This window comes from Hipposideros armiger, unplaced genomic scaffold (assembly GCF_001890085.2).
Source record: "Hipposideros armiger isolate ML-2016 unplaced genomic scaffold, ASM189008v1 scaffold_24, whole genome shotgun sequence".
Taxonomy (NCBI): Eukaryota; Metazoa; Chordata; class Mammalia; order Chiroptera; family Hipposideridae; genus Hipposideros; species Hipposideros armiger.
In genome coordinates this window covers 4545110-4562179 of record NW_017731374.1, presented here as the reverse complement: position 1 = coordinate 4562179, position 17070 = coordinate 4545110, and the positions used below count along the sequence as shown (strand labels likewise).

The window sequence follows — 17070 nt, the reverse complement described above, 5'->3', positions numbered from 1 at the left end:
TTTTTTTTTTTTTTTTTTTTTTTTTTTTTTAAGCTGAGCCATCCTGCCACCTGTTGGCAGCTCAGCGGCTGCTCAGGTCAGGCCGGGAATCGAACTGCTGTTGCTGAGAGCTCAAACTCTTGAGCGAGCTCTTAACCAACTGAGCCACTCGGCCAGCCCTGTAGTGGAGTTTTTAAATACATGTATCTCAGTGAGATTTCTCCGAAAAGAAGTAGATGCTCTGCATTGATTACTGTTGGGATTTTATAGCAAATTAGATTGGAATTTCAAAGCCATCAATGTCGTGGCGTGGAATTAACCCCTGGTCATTCGCAAAAGGTGAAAGCATTCACAGACTCTGTAAAGTGGGAGAGTGAAGAAAGGTTTTATTAAAGTTAGGGCAGAGAGGAAATGCCCATGGCAGTGTCCAAAGATGATGGCTGCCTCGGGTAGTAAGGAGAGAAACACCGGCGGGGGTGGGGCAGGGCGGTCGCTGGGGCAGAGTCCAGAGTCAGAGTGGACAGCTGCCCCTAAGTTCAGGTTAGCTTTTTCTTACATAGGAAAGGGGGAGTCGGTCAGGCAGGTTTGAGGGCTGACATCCTTCCTGGGATCTGGTCTGTTTGGAGATGATATTATCTCTGGACTCTGGACTTGGACTCGGCCATAGCAGCCTGGGACTTGAATGTGTCACTAGTAAATACTGCAAGGGAGTTGTAAATTGGATTCCAGTGTCTGGTGTCTGGGCACCTGAAGATTAAGAAATTGCTGTTTTCCAGGTTAGGTTGTTGTTAACAAGGTATGGGTTTACTTGAGAAAAAAGAACAAACAGAGTTCTTCAGTTAATCAGTGAGGGGAGAAACAAGAAGAAAACAGATGAATATCAGGATGGATCAAACTGCAAACAAACTAAGTCTGATTACAGGTGGCTAGATAGTGAGCTATGCGGTGAGTCAAACTGCAAACTTGCCAAGTTTAGCTAAGTCTGACTATGTTATTAATGTACTGAATTTCACCCCCCTTATCCAATATGTTGAGGTTTTTTGGGTCATCTAGTTTTTGAAGATTGGAGAGTGAGATCCGTTTACCATTTACCAAGGGAAATTCTTTTGTTTAGTTCACTGACTTGTATTACTTAAATAAGAAGAGAGAATCTCGTTCAGAGTGAGTGAGAATACTCACAACGTAATTACTGCCTCACCTATGTTAGCTATCAAGAAAGAGCTTCCAGAGGACTCCTTAGTAACCAGCTTGTATCGGGTTTTTATGGCTTTGTATCTACTGTTGTGTAGATGATTTGAACCCATTTTCTCAAATTCTTGTGTTGCAGAAACTGTCACTTTGAAGAACATTCTCCCACATTGATTTTTTGAGAAATGTATCTGGTGTTCTTATTCTTCCTGTTTTTAGATAGTTCTGTACTTACGAATGTGCCTAGCTCACAGTGCAGGAGTGGTGCCCACTTCTCAGAGTTTGGCTGATATGCAAGATCACGCCCCAGCCATTGGACGCTACATACGAACTTTAATGTCAGGCAACCAGGCGACTTCCTCTTCTTCCAAGAGTGGAGAAACCAACCCTGTTCAGATCTACATTGGCCTGCTGCAGCAGCTGCTCGCCGGCGTTGGAGGTAGGAGGTCGTGATGCTGAGGACAGATATTAAAGCACTTCAGCAAAAATTTAACGTTAAACTCAGTTGAGAATTGGTAGCAAAATTATTTTCTCTCTTCACTACTGTAACTGAACATGAGCCTTTGTTTCTCTTCTAAACTTATCTGATTCATCCTTGATATACTGTTTGTCTTTTCAGAAAGAAATGGTATTAATAGATAATATATTTTTACCTTGGAAGTGGGTGTGAAGAACAGGGCATCTTTTTATAGACAAGTAGTCTGTAAATTTGCTGTATTGAATCACATACTGTATTTAGGTTTATTTTTGTTTTGTACAACTGGGGAATGCTTCCTGAAGTGGTAGCCTTATCCTTTAAGGAATTTAGTGATCTCTGTATGTGTATAACCTCTTTTGAAATTAAATGGTTCTGAATTTTTTATTTTTTAGGTTTGCCAGTCATGTACTGTCTCTTGGAAGCTGTCTCAGTGTATCCGGAAAAGTTGGCTACCAAATTTGTAGACAAAACAGAATGGATAAAGGTATTTTCTGTGCATATTGCTCTTTGATTCTGTGTATTTTAAGCTTTAGCCTTATGATTTTGTCTTCCTACCAGTGTTGCTATGACCTGTTCTGCCTTTAGGTCATTTTGAAAACTCATCATCACGCTTCCTGAGAAGCATGTAGGTCAGTGTGTCTCAGTGGTCCAATCTAGTGAGAGGGAGATGAATTAAGAGGCATATGAGTAAAATATAATTATTTTTCTGTTTTAAGAGTTTAATAGATTTGTATAGTTTAAAGAAAAAAATATGTAAAATGTCATTTTTCTATAGCCATCTCCCACCTCACCAAATCCCCCAACTTCTTGCATCTTCCTCTCTCACCTGGCATATATGCCTAGGTCATCACTTATTCATATATGGTATATCTTCTTGAGTTTATTTATGCATATATACACAAGAAAAAAATAATTTTTTATTTTTTTCCCTTCTTTCACACAAAAGGTAGCACAGTTTTCACACTATTTTATACCTTACTACTTTCACTTAGTACAAGAACGTGGAGGTATTCCTATATAACTACAGAGAAAACATTCGCTTAGTTTGAATAGCTTCATTGTTTTCCTTTGTATGGAAAACTGATGGTCATTTAGGTACTACCGGTCTGCCGCAATGAACAGTTCATCATTTTGAAGATGAGGAAGTATATTTTTTAGATGCACTCCCTGGAAGGGGAACTGAGGACGCATGCTTTTCCAATTTTGATAAGCAGTGCACATCCTCCATAGAGTGGTACCATTTATACTCCCACCAGCCACGTAAGAGTGTGCTTGTCCCGTGGTCACACCAAAAGGGTTGCTCGATTTACCAAGTCTAAATACATGATGCTCAGTTACATTCGAATTTCAATTTCAGTTAAACAGTGAATACTTTTTTTAGTGCAGGTATGGCCCATACAGTTTTCTATATCTCTTGTGTTCCATAATGCAGTTTTTGTTTATTGTGTATTTTTTTATTTTTTTTGAAAATGCTACTTGAATCATGGTAAAATGTACAGATTATCTCTTTATGTGTGAAAACATGAATGTAACTTACCAAGAGCTATGAGTTTTGCACTTTTCTGGAAAACCTCTCATGAAATTGCTTCTAGTTTAAAAAGGTTTTAATTCTTTGTGAATATTTGCTGATTTTAAAATGATGTGAGAGTTTTTGACTTTTGATCTTGTAGATAGAGGCCTGCAAGCTAAGAATGGTTTTTACACTTTTAAATGGTTGAAAAAATATCAAAGGGTGAATAACGTTTTCTGACATTTGAGAATTAGAGTGTCCATAAAGTTTCACTGGAACACAGACCCATTTGTTTATCTATTGTCTGTGGCTGCTTTTTCACATCAGTGGCAAAATAGAATTGTGACAGAGACCACATGGCCCACAGGGCCTATTTGGCCCTTTGCAGAAAACATTTGTTGACTTCTGTTTTAGATCATCTGTGTATTAATTCCATTTGTCTATACTTTGTATCCTTGATGGAAATGCACAGAAGATTTTGGTATATAACTTAATTTTTATTTTTCAGTGTAGCTTGTGTTCTTTTCTCACAGATACCAATAGATTGAACAATATCATTTATTCTTTTAATTTTAAATGTTAGATGTTATCAGCAGGAGGATGATTACATATCATGTATATGTTTCTCTTTCTACGTTGCCCAGAGTCTGATGAATAGCAGTAAAGAAGAGATGCGTGAGCTGGCAGCATTGTTTTATTCTGTGGTGGTCTCTACAGTGTCAGGAAATGAGTTGAAGTCAATGATAGAACAGCTTGTAAAGACTACGAAAGATAATCATGTATGTTACCAGTTTGATCTTCATTCTTTTTTGTGGGCGATATTAAGAGTTTTACAAAAGCTTCTAATGCATTTTTAGTTTTTGTGTTCTCATTTGTAAAGTGAACTTTTATGATTATAAAGATTTAATGAGATAGATAATACATTGAGTGAGTTCATTCCACAAATTTGAATGCCTTGTGTTTGATAGGCACTGTTTTAGGTATTAGTTGCTCAGAAATATTAGTTCCTTTTTTCTTCCCCATCTGCTGCTTTTTTTTTTAATTTTAAAAATATACACCAATTTATTATGTTTTACATGATGTAAAATATCTATAGTGGACAAAAAATTATTTTCTAAGACTCAGTGAAACATCTGATACATGCCTAATGTGAATGGTAGGTTGAGGAGTGAAAAAACTGCCACTTGAAATGCGTTACCAGCAATTACTTGGCAATCTTACCTCCATACTTCAAAGACACAATATTTACAAAGACACAATATTAACTGTGTCCTTCTGGTTGTCCTTTGATTAAAGTCTGTTCTAGTTTTCATACTTCCTTTTGTCCTTCAGCAGTCACATTCTGGCAACTTACTCTGGTAGTTGAGTTCAAGGAAAACTGTCAACTTCCACATTATTCATCCTTTCCATCACTAGGTTCTGCCTTTTCTAATCTAGAGCTTGTCTCATCCACACAGCCAAATTGAAGGAACCCTGCCCAGGTTCCCACACACATCCCAACACAATCTAGTATCTCATCTTCACAGAATCCAATTGCTAATTGGCAAGATTCCTGTGCTGCTGTCATAAAAATGTGTACCACTTGTTTTTTAATTCAGTAAAACTACCGTTTCATATGTGAAGCCAGGTAAAAGAAAGATGGAGCCAAAGCTGGTGTCCCTGAGGAATTGTTTTGGAATAAAGCTTTAAGGCCTTCCACTCAATTCAAATTAATAGGCCACTGTCTTGTTCTGCCTTCATTAGCAAGAAATAGAAACACGTAAAATAGTATCTGCTATGATCAATAGTACTTAGTCACATGAACTTTTGTTTGGGTTTACTTCCTTGTATCCTAAGAAAAACAGATATTTAAACACTAATTTATGATGATAAAATTCAATTTTACTTTTACAAATGTAAAAATGAAGAAATGTCATCTGTAGCAAAAAATTTAAATTAAAATTTTTTGTGTTTCATTATGTAATTTCTAGACAGCAACAGAGGTAAGAATTTTTTAATGTGATTTATATCATCAGAGAAACTTGTTTTCTTGAAAAAGGACCTTTTTAAAATTCCAAAAGTACCACAAAATAATCAAATCTGCACATCATAAGTAAAACCCTTCAACTGTTATTGAAACATACGTATAATTACACCCAGGAAAAAAGATACTATTAGCAGAGAAAAGATGCCTTAAGTATGTTTGTTTTTCAAAATTGACGGACATGAGTGAGCTCTAATGTCATTATGTTTAGAAATGGCTTCATCCAGATCCAAGTGTGCACCGTTAATGTTCATTCCCCATCTACTTCTGCTTATTTATCATTGTGCATGCCCTATCAGAAAACACTGTCCAAGCCATGTGCTTTCAAATATTTCATTACCTACCTTGTGTTTGGAGGTTTTAGCAATTAGAAATAGGGTCTGTTTATGTTTTTGGTTGGCAGTAGGGAGAAATTATGCTTGTAAATTATATAATGTAGTTATGTAAGTGCTGTAAGCTAGAAGAAAGTTTGGGTGCTATAGGAGCACGCAAGACAATCACCTCCCCCAGAGCTGGAGTGGGAGTGGACTAAGGAATCTAAATCTTAAAGTCAATCAAGACTCAGTTTAACTTCTCAGAATTATCTGTGTTAGAAAGTCAATTTCTCTTGATCCCTAAGCCTGATTCATTAGCAACCAGGGGAACTTCAAACAATCACTTTATTCTTTGGCCTTATGTTTTGTTGGAGTGAAGACTAATAAATACACAGTTATTTCAGAGCATTCTTGCACATGGGAGAGAGAGACAGAAACATATGCTATTGTGTTGTTACACTCAGAGCCCAGAGATACAGCATGGATCCTTGCTTGCATTGGGATTCACAGTAGGAAGATATTTGGCTAAAAAGAAAATGAGAATGGCAGAACAACAAGGCCTGGAGACAAATGCTGATTTCCTGCCTGAACAAGAGGAACTCATCCAGAGTGCCACAGAAACAATAGGTAATTAGTGTGTTCATGCTGACTTGAACGTTGCAATTTTTTAATTAGGTTAAAATTTAATATAGCATTTTCATTTTCTTTTTACAGCAGTGAACTTTAAAGGCACAGTCCTTTTTATAAACTTTATTCAATGCTAAATAAATTCTGTGTGTTTAATAACAATACAAATACTCTTTTTCTGTACATTTTTTCCTGTATTTTTCTATATAATATGATTCTGTTATGGGAAAAACTTTAAACATTAAAAAAGGACACTACTCTGCCCTGTTTCCATGATTTTTATTGCCGAGTAAACGATAACAAATTATCATCTATTTAGAAGATACTGTAGACTTCGATTTTGTTTTGTTGTCTTTAACAAAACCTTGAGGACATTGCTGGTTGCTTTGGTTTACAGGGGTAATAGTATTTTATTCTCAGTTTTGTCTAAATGTGCTTGCAGGATCGTTTCTGGATAGCACATCGCCACTCCTGGCAATCGCTGCCTGTACAGCCCTGGGTGAAATTGGCAGAAATGGCCCACTCCCAATCCCCAGTGAGGGGTCTGGCTTCACCAAATTACATCTTGTGGAAAGCTTACTAAACAGAATACCCTCTAGTAAAGAAACAAATAAGGCAAGTCTCTTCTTTTTCCTTCCCTTCTGAAATTATTTCTATTTTTCCCTCTCTGTTTATGTATGTATATATGCATATATATGCATGTATATACTGGGGGTGCCAAAACAGTGTATACAGGTGGACACTTTGGTCAACGTTGCTCAAGCAGTAGTTCGCTGTAATCAGAATGTCTGGACGCTGATGGTAACCACTTTGAGCACCTCTTGTAATTGCAGAAGTCAAAAGTGACTTGTATTCATCTTTTGTTATTGGTATATATTGAGTATTACAGTTAATACAGTTTTTTATTTTCTTAAAGTGTCTATACATTTTTTGGCACCCTATGTATGTATGTCTGTATATACATCTTTGCTCATATATTTATGACACAATAGTAGTGAGGATAGATGGCATTGCAGCTGGAGGAAGGATTTAATGTGGAAAGGAATGATAAAGAGGAGGAAAGTCAAGGTGACTATTGGGTTGTCGGAAAAGTCATGACGTATTTTTCTGTTTTTCATTGCAAAAATGTGTCATGACTTTTCCGACAACCAAATATTTGTTTAATTTCAAGTTAGGGATGATTTTTGCATAACATTTGCGTGTGTACCGTTTGACCCAGTTACTCCAATTTAGGCTCATAACTATTAAGAATTGGTTAAAGTGTTAAATGCATCAAGTAATTCTTTTGTCATGCAAAAGGTGGATAATAAAGTGTTAAATAATTTTATGATTTTTGTTACTTCAGACCAAATCTAAATTTTAACCTTCTACAGCCAGTTTGGTTTTATGTCTGGGCATTACTAAGCAGTGTGAGTCATCTGTGAGGGAAAGGACATTTGTAGTTCTTTAGTTCTAGATAAAAATTTTCATAGACTTGAAAACATTTTCTTTGTGGTCAGCTCCTCAGTGTTGAAGTATGAGATGATTTAATCAACAGAAAAATTATTTTATTACAAGTTCAGTAACCATGTAATTCTTATTCTTTTTTTTTTTTTTTTAAAGATTTTTATTGGGTAATTGGGGAGTTGGGAACAGTACTGGGAAATTAGGGGAAGGGGAACAGACAAGTTGCTGTCGTTTTGTTCTTCAATCTAGTTGTGGAGGACGCTGCTTCACTGGCCCAAGTTGGCACCATCATTGCGCTCCTCCCTGGCAAGGCAGATCAGTCGCCGGCTTCTGGACGGCCGCTCACTGCGGCTGCTGGCCGCTCACGCTGGCTGCTGGCTACATACGGTAGCCCATGGCAACCCACTGCCACAGGGACTGCAGCCCACGCCATCGCCAGCGACTCACGGCAGCCCAGCTCCAGGTTGAGCTGTTGTTCAGCATCTTAGCTGTAGAGGGCAGTGTCACTGGCCCTCATATGTGGGATCTGAACCGGGGCCCTCTGGCATCCCAAGCCAGCTCTTAACCATCGCGCCACTCGGCCGGCCCTGTAATTCTTATTCTTGATCTAACTACTGTTTAAAAGTTTCTGAGATCACAACAGTGTAGTTTTCATTAGTTATTATTAACTAAATAATCGTTACCAGCCGTTGTTGAGCACTTGTGATGCACCAGGCATATGCTGGATGCTTCACATACATTAATTGAACCCTCCAAAAGGTCGAGTCAGGTAGGTACAGTTGTCATCTGTGTTTTCCAGGTGAAGAAATAGGGTCCCTGGTGAGGTAACTTGCCTAAGGTCACACACCTGTAACGGCCACTGCAGTGGTCAGTTTGTGTGACTTGATCTTAGGTCCTGTGGGTCCAGAACCTCCATTTTTAAGGGTTATAGTTTGAAGAATAATACCTAATTAACGGCATTTTGCTTTCTTCTTTTGTAGCTGTGGACTCAGTTTTATGTTTTTCTCCCTTCAATGTCTTGTAAAGTTGGATACTTTAAAAAAAACCGAAACTGCTGTGTTAGTTAAACAGACTGCCCCTCCGTGTCATCTCATTTTGGAAACATTGTTCTGGGATAAAGCTGTGATATACTTTGTTTAACAAAAAATCCTCTCTTCTTCCAGATGAAAGAACGAGCAATCCAAACACTGGGATATTTCCCAGTCGGGGATGGAGATTTTCCTCACCAGAAACTCCTCCTGCAAGGCCTGATGGACTCTGTGGAGGTATTTATATTGTTATCTGATTGTTAGCCATTCAAACAAAAGGCTTTTTATTTTTTTTTCAAGTTGGACTATTGCATGCTGTGAGACTTTAAATTAAACTTTTATTTATTTATTCACTAAGAACTTGTTGAATGCCAGCCTTGGGCTCATCACCGTCGTGGGCATAGCACTGACTAAATCACTTATGTGGAAAAGTTTGTTCCTCATGAATTTTGAGTAAAGTACGGTGCAGTATGGGTAAAAGGGGAACCCGACTCAGTCACCTGGATGTGGTATTCCAGTTGTGCTCTTGTGTCTGATGCCTTAGCTTCTGTCCTCTAGATAAATGCCCCTGCAGTGGAGGAGACCTGCCCTTTGACAGCTGCTGCCCACTTTGAGAAGTGTCTCAGCACAGCCCGATCTAGCCCCTGAGCCAGCCTTGACGCTTGTCATTCACATTTTTGTACTCCAGCCACTCCGTCCTCCTTTGCTCTGACCTTTTTCTTTAAAGATTTTATTGGGGAATTGGGGAAGGGGAGCAGTGTTGGGGAATTGGGGAAGGGGAACAGCCAAGTCGTTGTCCTTCAGTCTTAGTTGTGGAGGGTGCAGCTAGCTCAGTTCCAAGTCCAGTCACCATCCGGCCGCCGGTTGGCAACTCGCTGCTGCTCGGCTCAAGGTGCCGTGTTCAACCTTAGTTGCGGGCGGGCGTAGCTCTTAACCAGCTGAGCCACTCGGCCGGCCCTGTTCTGAGTTTTTGAAAGACCCATATTTCCTTCTTTCTCGGGTCGTTGCTGAGCCCCTTGAAAAGCCTTCTGCGACCCTTCAAACTAGATTCTGTGGTTATTTGTGCTGTCATGACACTCCATATTTTTTCTTCATAGCGTTTATCACAGTGTCTAATTGTCCACTAGACTGAAGGCAAAGTCTGTTTTGGTCCGCGTTATAGAACCAGTGCCTAGCAGTGTGATTGTTAATGGTAGGACCTCAAGAAACACTGGTAGAGTAACTGAACCTGAACCGCCATTTGTATATAAGGCAGTAGACTCACAAAGGAGGACACTTCTGTCTGGGGGAGTTGGTGCAGGCTGTTTGGAGGTGAGGTTGCTGCTGGGCTTCGAAGGGTGGGCAGGAGGAGGGTTGGGGCTGAGGACTGAGGCAGCTCAGTGATGGGGCTGGTGTCACAGTTCAGGGCTCTGGGTTCTTAATTCATCAGTGTTTTATGGTGAATTGTTTTGATAGTGAATTATGCTCATATCAGGTTCTCTGTGGATGTCACTGACATTGTAACCACTTGGAAAGCTTATGATGTCTGCTTTTTTACCTTTTTTCTTTTTTTAAATCTGTGAGAGAGATGGGTTTCTTCCAGTTTTGTTTAAATAAATGAAGTTTTGTCTACATTCTTAACTTGCTATTGAAAGTTCTAAAGTTTGTTTTGTTTGGTTTTGTTTATTAATTGGGGAACAGTGTTTTTCCAGGACCCATCAGCTCCAAGTCAAGTAGTTGTTTCAGTCTAGTTGTGGAGGGCGCAACTCAGTGGCTGATGCGGGAATAGAACTGGCAACCTTGGTGTTATGAGCCTGTGCTCTAATCACCTGAGCTAACCGGCTGCCCCTACAGTTTTTTTTAATTTAATTTTTTTATTATGGAAAATATCGAACATACACAAAAGTAGAGAGATAATAGTATAATGAATCCCCATGTGCCTATTTTTTGTTCTTCTGTTGATTCCCTCTTTATTTCTAGAATACCTGTGAAGCAGTCTAGATATTGTATCGTTCTTAAATGGTGTAAGAGAGTTTGTTTTTTGTTTGTAATGCCAACTTTGTTGTTATTAACAAGAAGAAATGTAAAAAGCAAGCACATAAAACGAATCTCTAATATAGGATTTTCTGTGTTGAAATAACCTTTTTCTCAGCTTAGAGTTGCCGAAGAAACAGTTGACCAGGAAAACTGGGGGACAGGAGCCCTTAAATTCTTTTTTGTCTCAGAATAGGAAAGCACATGATATCAGCATTTGACACCTTATCAAGACTAGAGCTTCTGGTTGGTTGAGACTAGGAGCTGCTAGTTGTCTGTATGCTTTATAGAGTTCTTGAAAAGGTCCATATTCCCATATCTTTCACGCTTTCTGTTTTTTATTCTCGTCTTATTCCCCCTTCTTAAAATTTCTTCCAATTCATAGGGAACTAAGACAGGTGCAGTTCTGTATTGAGTCAGTGATTCATACTTGTGAAGAGTGTCAAAATTTCTAAATGGAATTGTTAAAAATTTGACTATATACTGTGTAGACTTCTTCTAACATTTGATTTTTGAAACAATTTTAAACTTATAGTGCAGTTGTAAGACTAGTGTAAAGAATTCCTTTGTACCCATTATCAAGAGTTACCAGATTTTAACATTTTATCACATTTGTTTTGTCATTTTTTATTTTTTCTGATCCATTTGAGAATAATTTACAGGTATCATGTAATTTAAGATTGAAAGAAGAGTTGTTAATAAATTATAATGGGTGCTATTTATTGTGCAGCTACTACAAATCAGGTATCCACTAGAAGCTTTCTGATGAAATGGGTGATGGTATTATGCTCATATTACATACGAAGAAGTTAAGACTCAGAGTTTAAATAAGGGTATGCAGCTGGTGGGAGACAAAGCTATTATAGAATTTGCACAGAGATCTGTCTGGCTTCAAAGTCCATGACCTTCCTCCCAAGTAAATGGAATTGTGCTTCCAAAGATTAAAAATCATTGTGTAGTGGTTTCCTTTTGAGAGTGAGGAGTGCAACATGTACTTTGATAAAGATCTTTAAGTCATTCTTACCATCTCCATTCCCTCACCCTACCTCATTTCTGAACCACCTAGTTAGCTGAAAGCAATCAGGTGGAAGCGTGAAAACAAAACATGCTGAGAATCCAGGTATTATTCAGCAGTCTTTCCATAAAATGGATGTTTTGGGGCAATATTCTCTCTGATTCATGGCTTTCGTCTCCTTCATTGCAGGCCAAGCAGATAGAACTTCAATTTACTATTGGTGAAGCCATTACCAGTGCTGCGATAGGAACTAGTTCCGTGGCTGCCCGAGACGCCTGGCTAGTGACTGAAGAAGAATATACTCCTCCTCCTGGTACCACATATTCAGCTAATCGATTTTTAGTCATTCTATTCTCTTTATCACATTTGAAGCAAAAGAAAACGATTTTACATTCCATTTTAACTCTTTTTGAAATATTTATATCTGTCTTACCAGTTTGGTTCAGTCAAGAAAAATGGTTAAAGGAGGGTGAGCATGTAATGAATGAGACCTTTGTTTTTAGTCCTTCGGCAAGCAAGCAGGGGTTAGCTATGAGTTACCTTCAAATTTGTGCTCTTTTCATGAATATTGGTGTATTGAGCCAGTTTCATAAGTCAAGGCATAGCAATTTCCAAGTCACGTCCCCTAATCCTTTGTCACACAAGGAAGCTTCAGTGTCCTCTGCTCACGCAGGTACCTCTGGACTCCAGGTGCACTGGCCTTTAGTGACCACACAGGTGTGGGAGCACGCGGTTTCTGATTACGTGGACTAGATGCTACGATTTCATATATCTTGTGGTTTGATTTGAATTTGGAAATGAAAATATATTTCAGTATTTGAACCAGAATTTATTTTCTGTCTTTAGAAACAAAAGGAAAACCACCAAGCTTTTATGTTATTTTCTCAGTTAAGGCAATTAAATTAAAAAGAATGTTCTCATGGTAACGAGTCCATTATGAACTGCATTCTATCATGAATACATTAATTTAGTTATTATACTTAGTGTTATAAATTTAGCACTGCTGTGATTACCTACTTCCTTGTTCACCTAGTATTGCATTAGCTACTGTAAAGAGATTTACAGGAAATAGAAAACAAACTTTTCCTTGCACTCTAATTAGGGGAACTGTGGCTTGATGGAAACCAAGTAGAGTCAATTCTCTGAGCTTTCTCTTTGAAAGCGTATGAAGCAATGTAAGGAGGAATGTGTATAGAAGGAAGACACTCCAGGAAGGGAAGTGGCCATTGTTGATAAATAAGCAACCAAACCGGAAGTAGAAATTCTCAGCTTGCGTGAGAGGTGGTGTCGGAGGGGGTCACTCATACTGGAGAGCAGATGTGCTGTGAGGCATGGATTTCTACCTAGTGACTCAAGAAATGAAAGCTAACAGCAGGGTACATAGGCCAGCCTTCAAACTCCTGAACTTCCTCTATGTTGCCTCAGACTTTTCTTGGAAGATTGGATCGTGCTGGGCTTTTTGCTCGTCCAAAAGAGGCTCAGATTGTCTGTCAGTGTTGAGGCTCTCTGATCTTCATGTGTTTAGGGAAAGGAAAACATTAAATATTGTGGTGAAGCAGGTGATGGAGTCTTTGACCTGAATTGTGATCATCTGTGTTCTGTTTGTCATTCTCGAAGGAGTGCTCCTCAACTGTTAGGATATTTTTGTTACCGTGTACTAACCTTGCTTTGAATAGAAGGAACAGCGTTTGAGGAGCCAGTTAGGGCCTAGGTCTTAGCCATCTTAGTATCTCAAGCATGGAACTCAGTACCTGGCACACTGTGGGAATCTAATAAGGACTTGATGTTGCCCAGGTAGAACTGCAGGCAGCTAGACTTGTGATTATGGGGAAGTAAAAGAAGGGATATGTCTGACTCTGAGAACTATTGGGCTGTCGGAAAAGTCATGATGCATTTTTGCAACGAAAAACATAGAAAAAATACGTCATGACTTTTCCGACAACCCAATAGATTCATGTGATTAGTGAGGAGCTAATAGCATCTAATACCTCTTTATATATCCAGGGTTCCCATGTAAGTGGGAATGGAATGTCCACTAGTATGGCTCTACCTTCTTCAGACGTTTTTCTGTCTTTGTGAGTCCAGTTCTAGCTCTTCTTTCTCTTAGGGTCCTCCTCTCTTACTTGTTTCATGCTTTCTGAAATCTTATTTTACCTATCCTCCCTTTTTTCCGTTTAGTTACTGGGTTTCAATTTCACCCAGGCCTTTCGCGTATCCCAACACTTTCTTAGAACATTTTTTACTTAGTTTTTGAAAGACTGTTTTCCTGGGTTTCTTCCTTTGACCTTTTCTCCTTCCTCACTGGCTCTTCCTCCTCCATACTCCCCACTGGTGTTAGGGTACCCCAGGTCCTCCATACCCATAGCTTTCTCCAGTATATGTTTATGACCCGGAAATGTGTATCTCTGTTTTGGAACCATTGTGTTGTTCTCCAGAGCTGTATTGCCAATAATTTATTAGAATTTTCACACAGAGGCCCCACAGGCACCAAGATTTCTGTCTAAATCTTAAATTAGCTTCTGTTCCTCCTTTCATCCTCTTAAACAGTTTGCCTTCTTTATTCCTTAAAACTATTGTTCCTCTTTATTCCCTGCCTTGATTAATGGTAACACTATTTCTACCCAGTTTCCTAAACCCAGTGAAGGCAGAGCAGGAAAAAGGCCCTAGATTGAGGCCAGGGAGGAGATCAAAGTTAATGAAAACCGAGAAAAGAAGGCCTGAGAAGGAACCAAGAAGGAGGGTTGAGAAATGTTTGCAGGAGGGCTCAGGCTCTGGATGTGAAGGTGACGTTAATTAGGAGGGCAGAGTAGGTCGTTTCCAAGGTAGTAGTTGTTTTTATTTTCATTTTACAAATAATCAAAAGGTGTTTTTCTTACCTTTTCCATTTCACATAGGGATAAATCTGCAATTTTGTTTTCCTTAAAATAGTGATTTCTTAAGACCCTTTTGACAGCTGACTTTATTTCCTCTGGAAACAAAGTAGTGTACGTGTGAAATTTTTTTCATAGCCAAAAAGGGTTAAGTAGTAAATTAGTTCAGCAAATATTTATTGAGTGCTTAGTTTGAGCCAGGTAGTGTTCTGGGTGCTGGCGGTGCAGGAATGATCCAAATAGCTGAAAAGTTTGCTCTTGTGGAGCTTGCATTGCACTGGGGGAGCTGGCAGGAAGCAAAATAAGTTAAGGGAAAACATGCAGCATGCTAAGTGGTAAGTGCTGTGGAGAAGAGTAAAGCAGGTAGATAAAATTTGGATGGTAATTTAGAGTGCACAGGCGCCTGTTCTCAGGAAGGTGTCTTTAAAGTGAGGACCTGAAGCCAGTGAGAGAGTGAGCTGTGTAGATTTCTAGGGGAAGAGCATTCAAGACCAAAGCTATAGCAGTTATAAAGGCCCTGAAGCGTGAATGTGTTTGAGGCCAGTGCGACTGGCCCAGAGCATGTGAGGAACCCAGGAGTAAGCGACGCAGTCAGGGGGCAGTGGGAGCCAGATCACGGCGGGCCTTGCCGGCCATTGTGAGGCCTTCGATGAGAAGCAATTGCAGGATTGTGAACTGAGGAGAGCCGTGATCGGACTTACATTTTAAAAGCGTCATTCTAGCACTGTGTTGAAAGTAGACTGAACTGGGCAAGGGCAGAGCAAGGAGAACACTTAGGAGGCTGCTGCAGAATTCCAGGCAAGAGGCGATGGGGGCTTGTACCAGGTGGTAGTGTGGAGGTAGTGAGACCTTTGAAAGGAAGGCCAGTGGGATTTCCTATTGGATTGGATGTGAGGTGTCAGAGGAGTTAGGGGATGACTTTAGAGTTTTTGATGTGAGCATTTAGAAGACTCAAGTTGTCACTTGAGATGGGGGAGGTTGTGGAGTGGGGGTGGGGAGGGTACAGGGAAACCTCTTCACTGGTTCTTCTTCCTCCACTCTCCTCCTGGTCCGTGTTGGACTGTCCCAGCTCACCCAGAGGTGAGCTAGGGCCAGCAGCCTCATGGACATATCTAGACGTCAGCGGGATGTGTGAATATGGAATTGTGAGGAGACCAAGGTTGGAAAATATTTGGGAGTATCATGTAAAGATTGTATTTAAAGCCAGGAACTTAGATATGATCACCAAGGGAGTGAGCAGAAAAGAGAAGAGGTCTAACAACTGAGTTCCGGGGTTCCCCGTTGTTTTGAGTGTTGGTAGTTGAGAAGAAACCAGGGGAGGACATTGAAAAGAAGCGGTCTGAAGTAGAGGGCTCCTGGAATTAAAGTGAAGAAAATCTACGAAGGAGTGTGTGGTGGGGGTGGGATGGGGGTCACCTGGGTTGTACACTGTTGATTGATTGATTAAGATGAGGACTGATCATTGAACTTAGCAATTGAAGAGTAATTGTTGACTTTTATGGGTAATTTCTGTGGAGTGGAGAAGGTAAAAGCCTGACTGAGAGTGGGTTCAAGAAAAATTAAGAGGAGAGAAAAATGTAGACTATAAGTACAGTCAACTATTTTGAAAGGTCTTAATGTAAAGCAGTGGTTCTTGACAAGAGGGGAGATTGTGCCCTACAGAGGACATTTGGTAATGTCTGGCCACTGGAGAGGGTGGGTATGACTGGTCTCTAGTGGGTGGAGGCCAGGGATACTGCTAAACATCCTGCTCTGCAGGGGACAGCTTCCCACAAAAACTATACAGCCTAAAATGTCAGCAGTGTTGAGGCTGAGGAACCCTGACGTAATAAACGAACGGGGGGGAAATGCCATTGTAGGTGGAAGAGGAAAGTGAAGCAAGAGAGGTTGGTTTGTGTATTAGTTTTTCGATGAGAAATGGAAAAAATACAGTAGAGGAAACAAACATTGCTGAGACTAGAGAGAGTGTAGATAATTTATTTTTGTTTATTTTTATTTTTTATTGGGGAATTGGGGAAGGGGAACAGCCAAGTTGTTGTCCTTCAGTCTTAGTTGCGGAGGTGTGGGGGGGGTGTGGGTGCGCAGCCCACCATCCCATGCGGGAGTCGAACCAGCAACCTTGTTAAGAGCACGCGCTTCAACCAACTGAGCCATTCTGCCTCCCATTGGCAGCTCAGTCGCAGCTCAGCTCGGGTGCAGCTCACTGGCCCATGTGGGAATTGTACCAGCGACTGTGTCGCTCAGAGCTCACACTCTTAACCAACTGAGCCACTCAGTCAGTTAAATAAAGACTTAATTTTTTTAAGAGAAATTTCAGGTTCACAGCAAAATTAAGAGGAAAATACAGAAGTTTCCTGTATACCCTCTGCCCTTAATATATGCATAGCCTCTCCCATTATGGGGATGATTTTTCCATTCTAGGGAACTAAAGTTACCTGAGTACCTTTGAAAGGTTATTTAGCTTATTCTAAGTTCTGATATGAACGATTATCGGTTCCTTCAGCAACTTACTTAAACATCTTAGTTATTTAGATTTTAATATGTTGTAGTATTGTTGTATTCAGTAAATGTTGATTTAA

At 39.8% G+C, this 17070-nt stretch overlaps 1 protein-coding gene across 1 annotated transcript in view; it reads left to right on the top strand.

The window, feature by feature from the left end:
- ECPAS (Ecm29 proteasome adaptor and scaffold) overlaps positions 1 to 17070 on the top strand; it is a gene marked incomplete at its 5' end in the record, with an annotated part of 107786 nt that overhangs the window by 60868 nt on the left and 29848 nt on the right. Inside the window, 7 exon segments of the mRNA XM_019635791.1 lie at positions 1387 to 1606; positions 2038 to 2129; positions 3800 to 3934; positions 5957 to 6119; positions 6562 to 6734; positions 8729 to 8830; positions 11811 to 11934. Of these exon segments, the coding sequence (XP_019491336.1) occupies positions 1387 to 1606; positions 2038 to 2129; positions 3800 to 3934; positions 5957 to 6119; positions 6562 to 6734; positions 8729 to 8830; positions 11811 to 11934 (1009 nt within the window).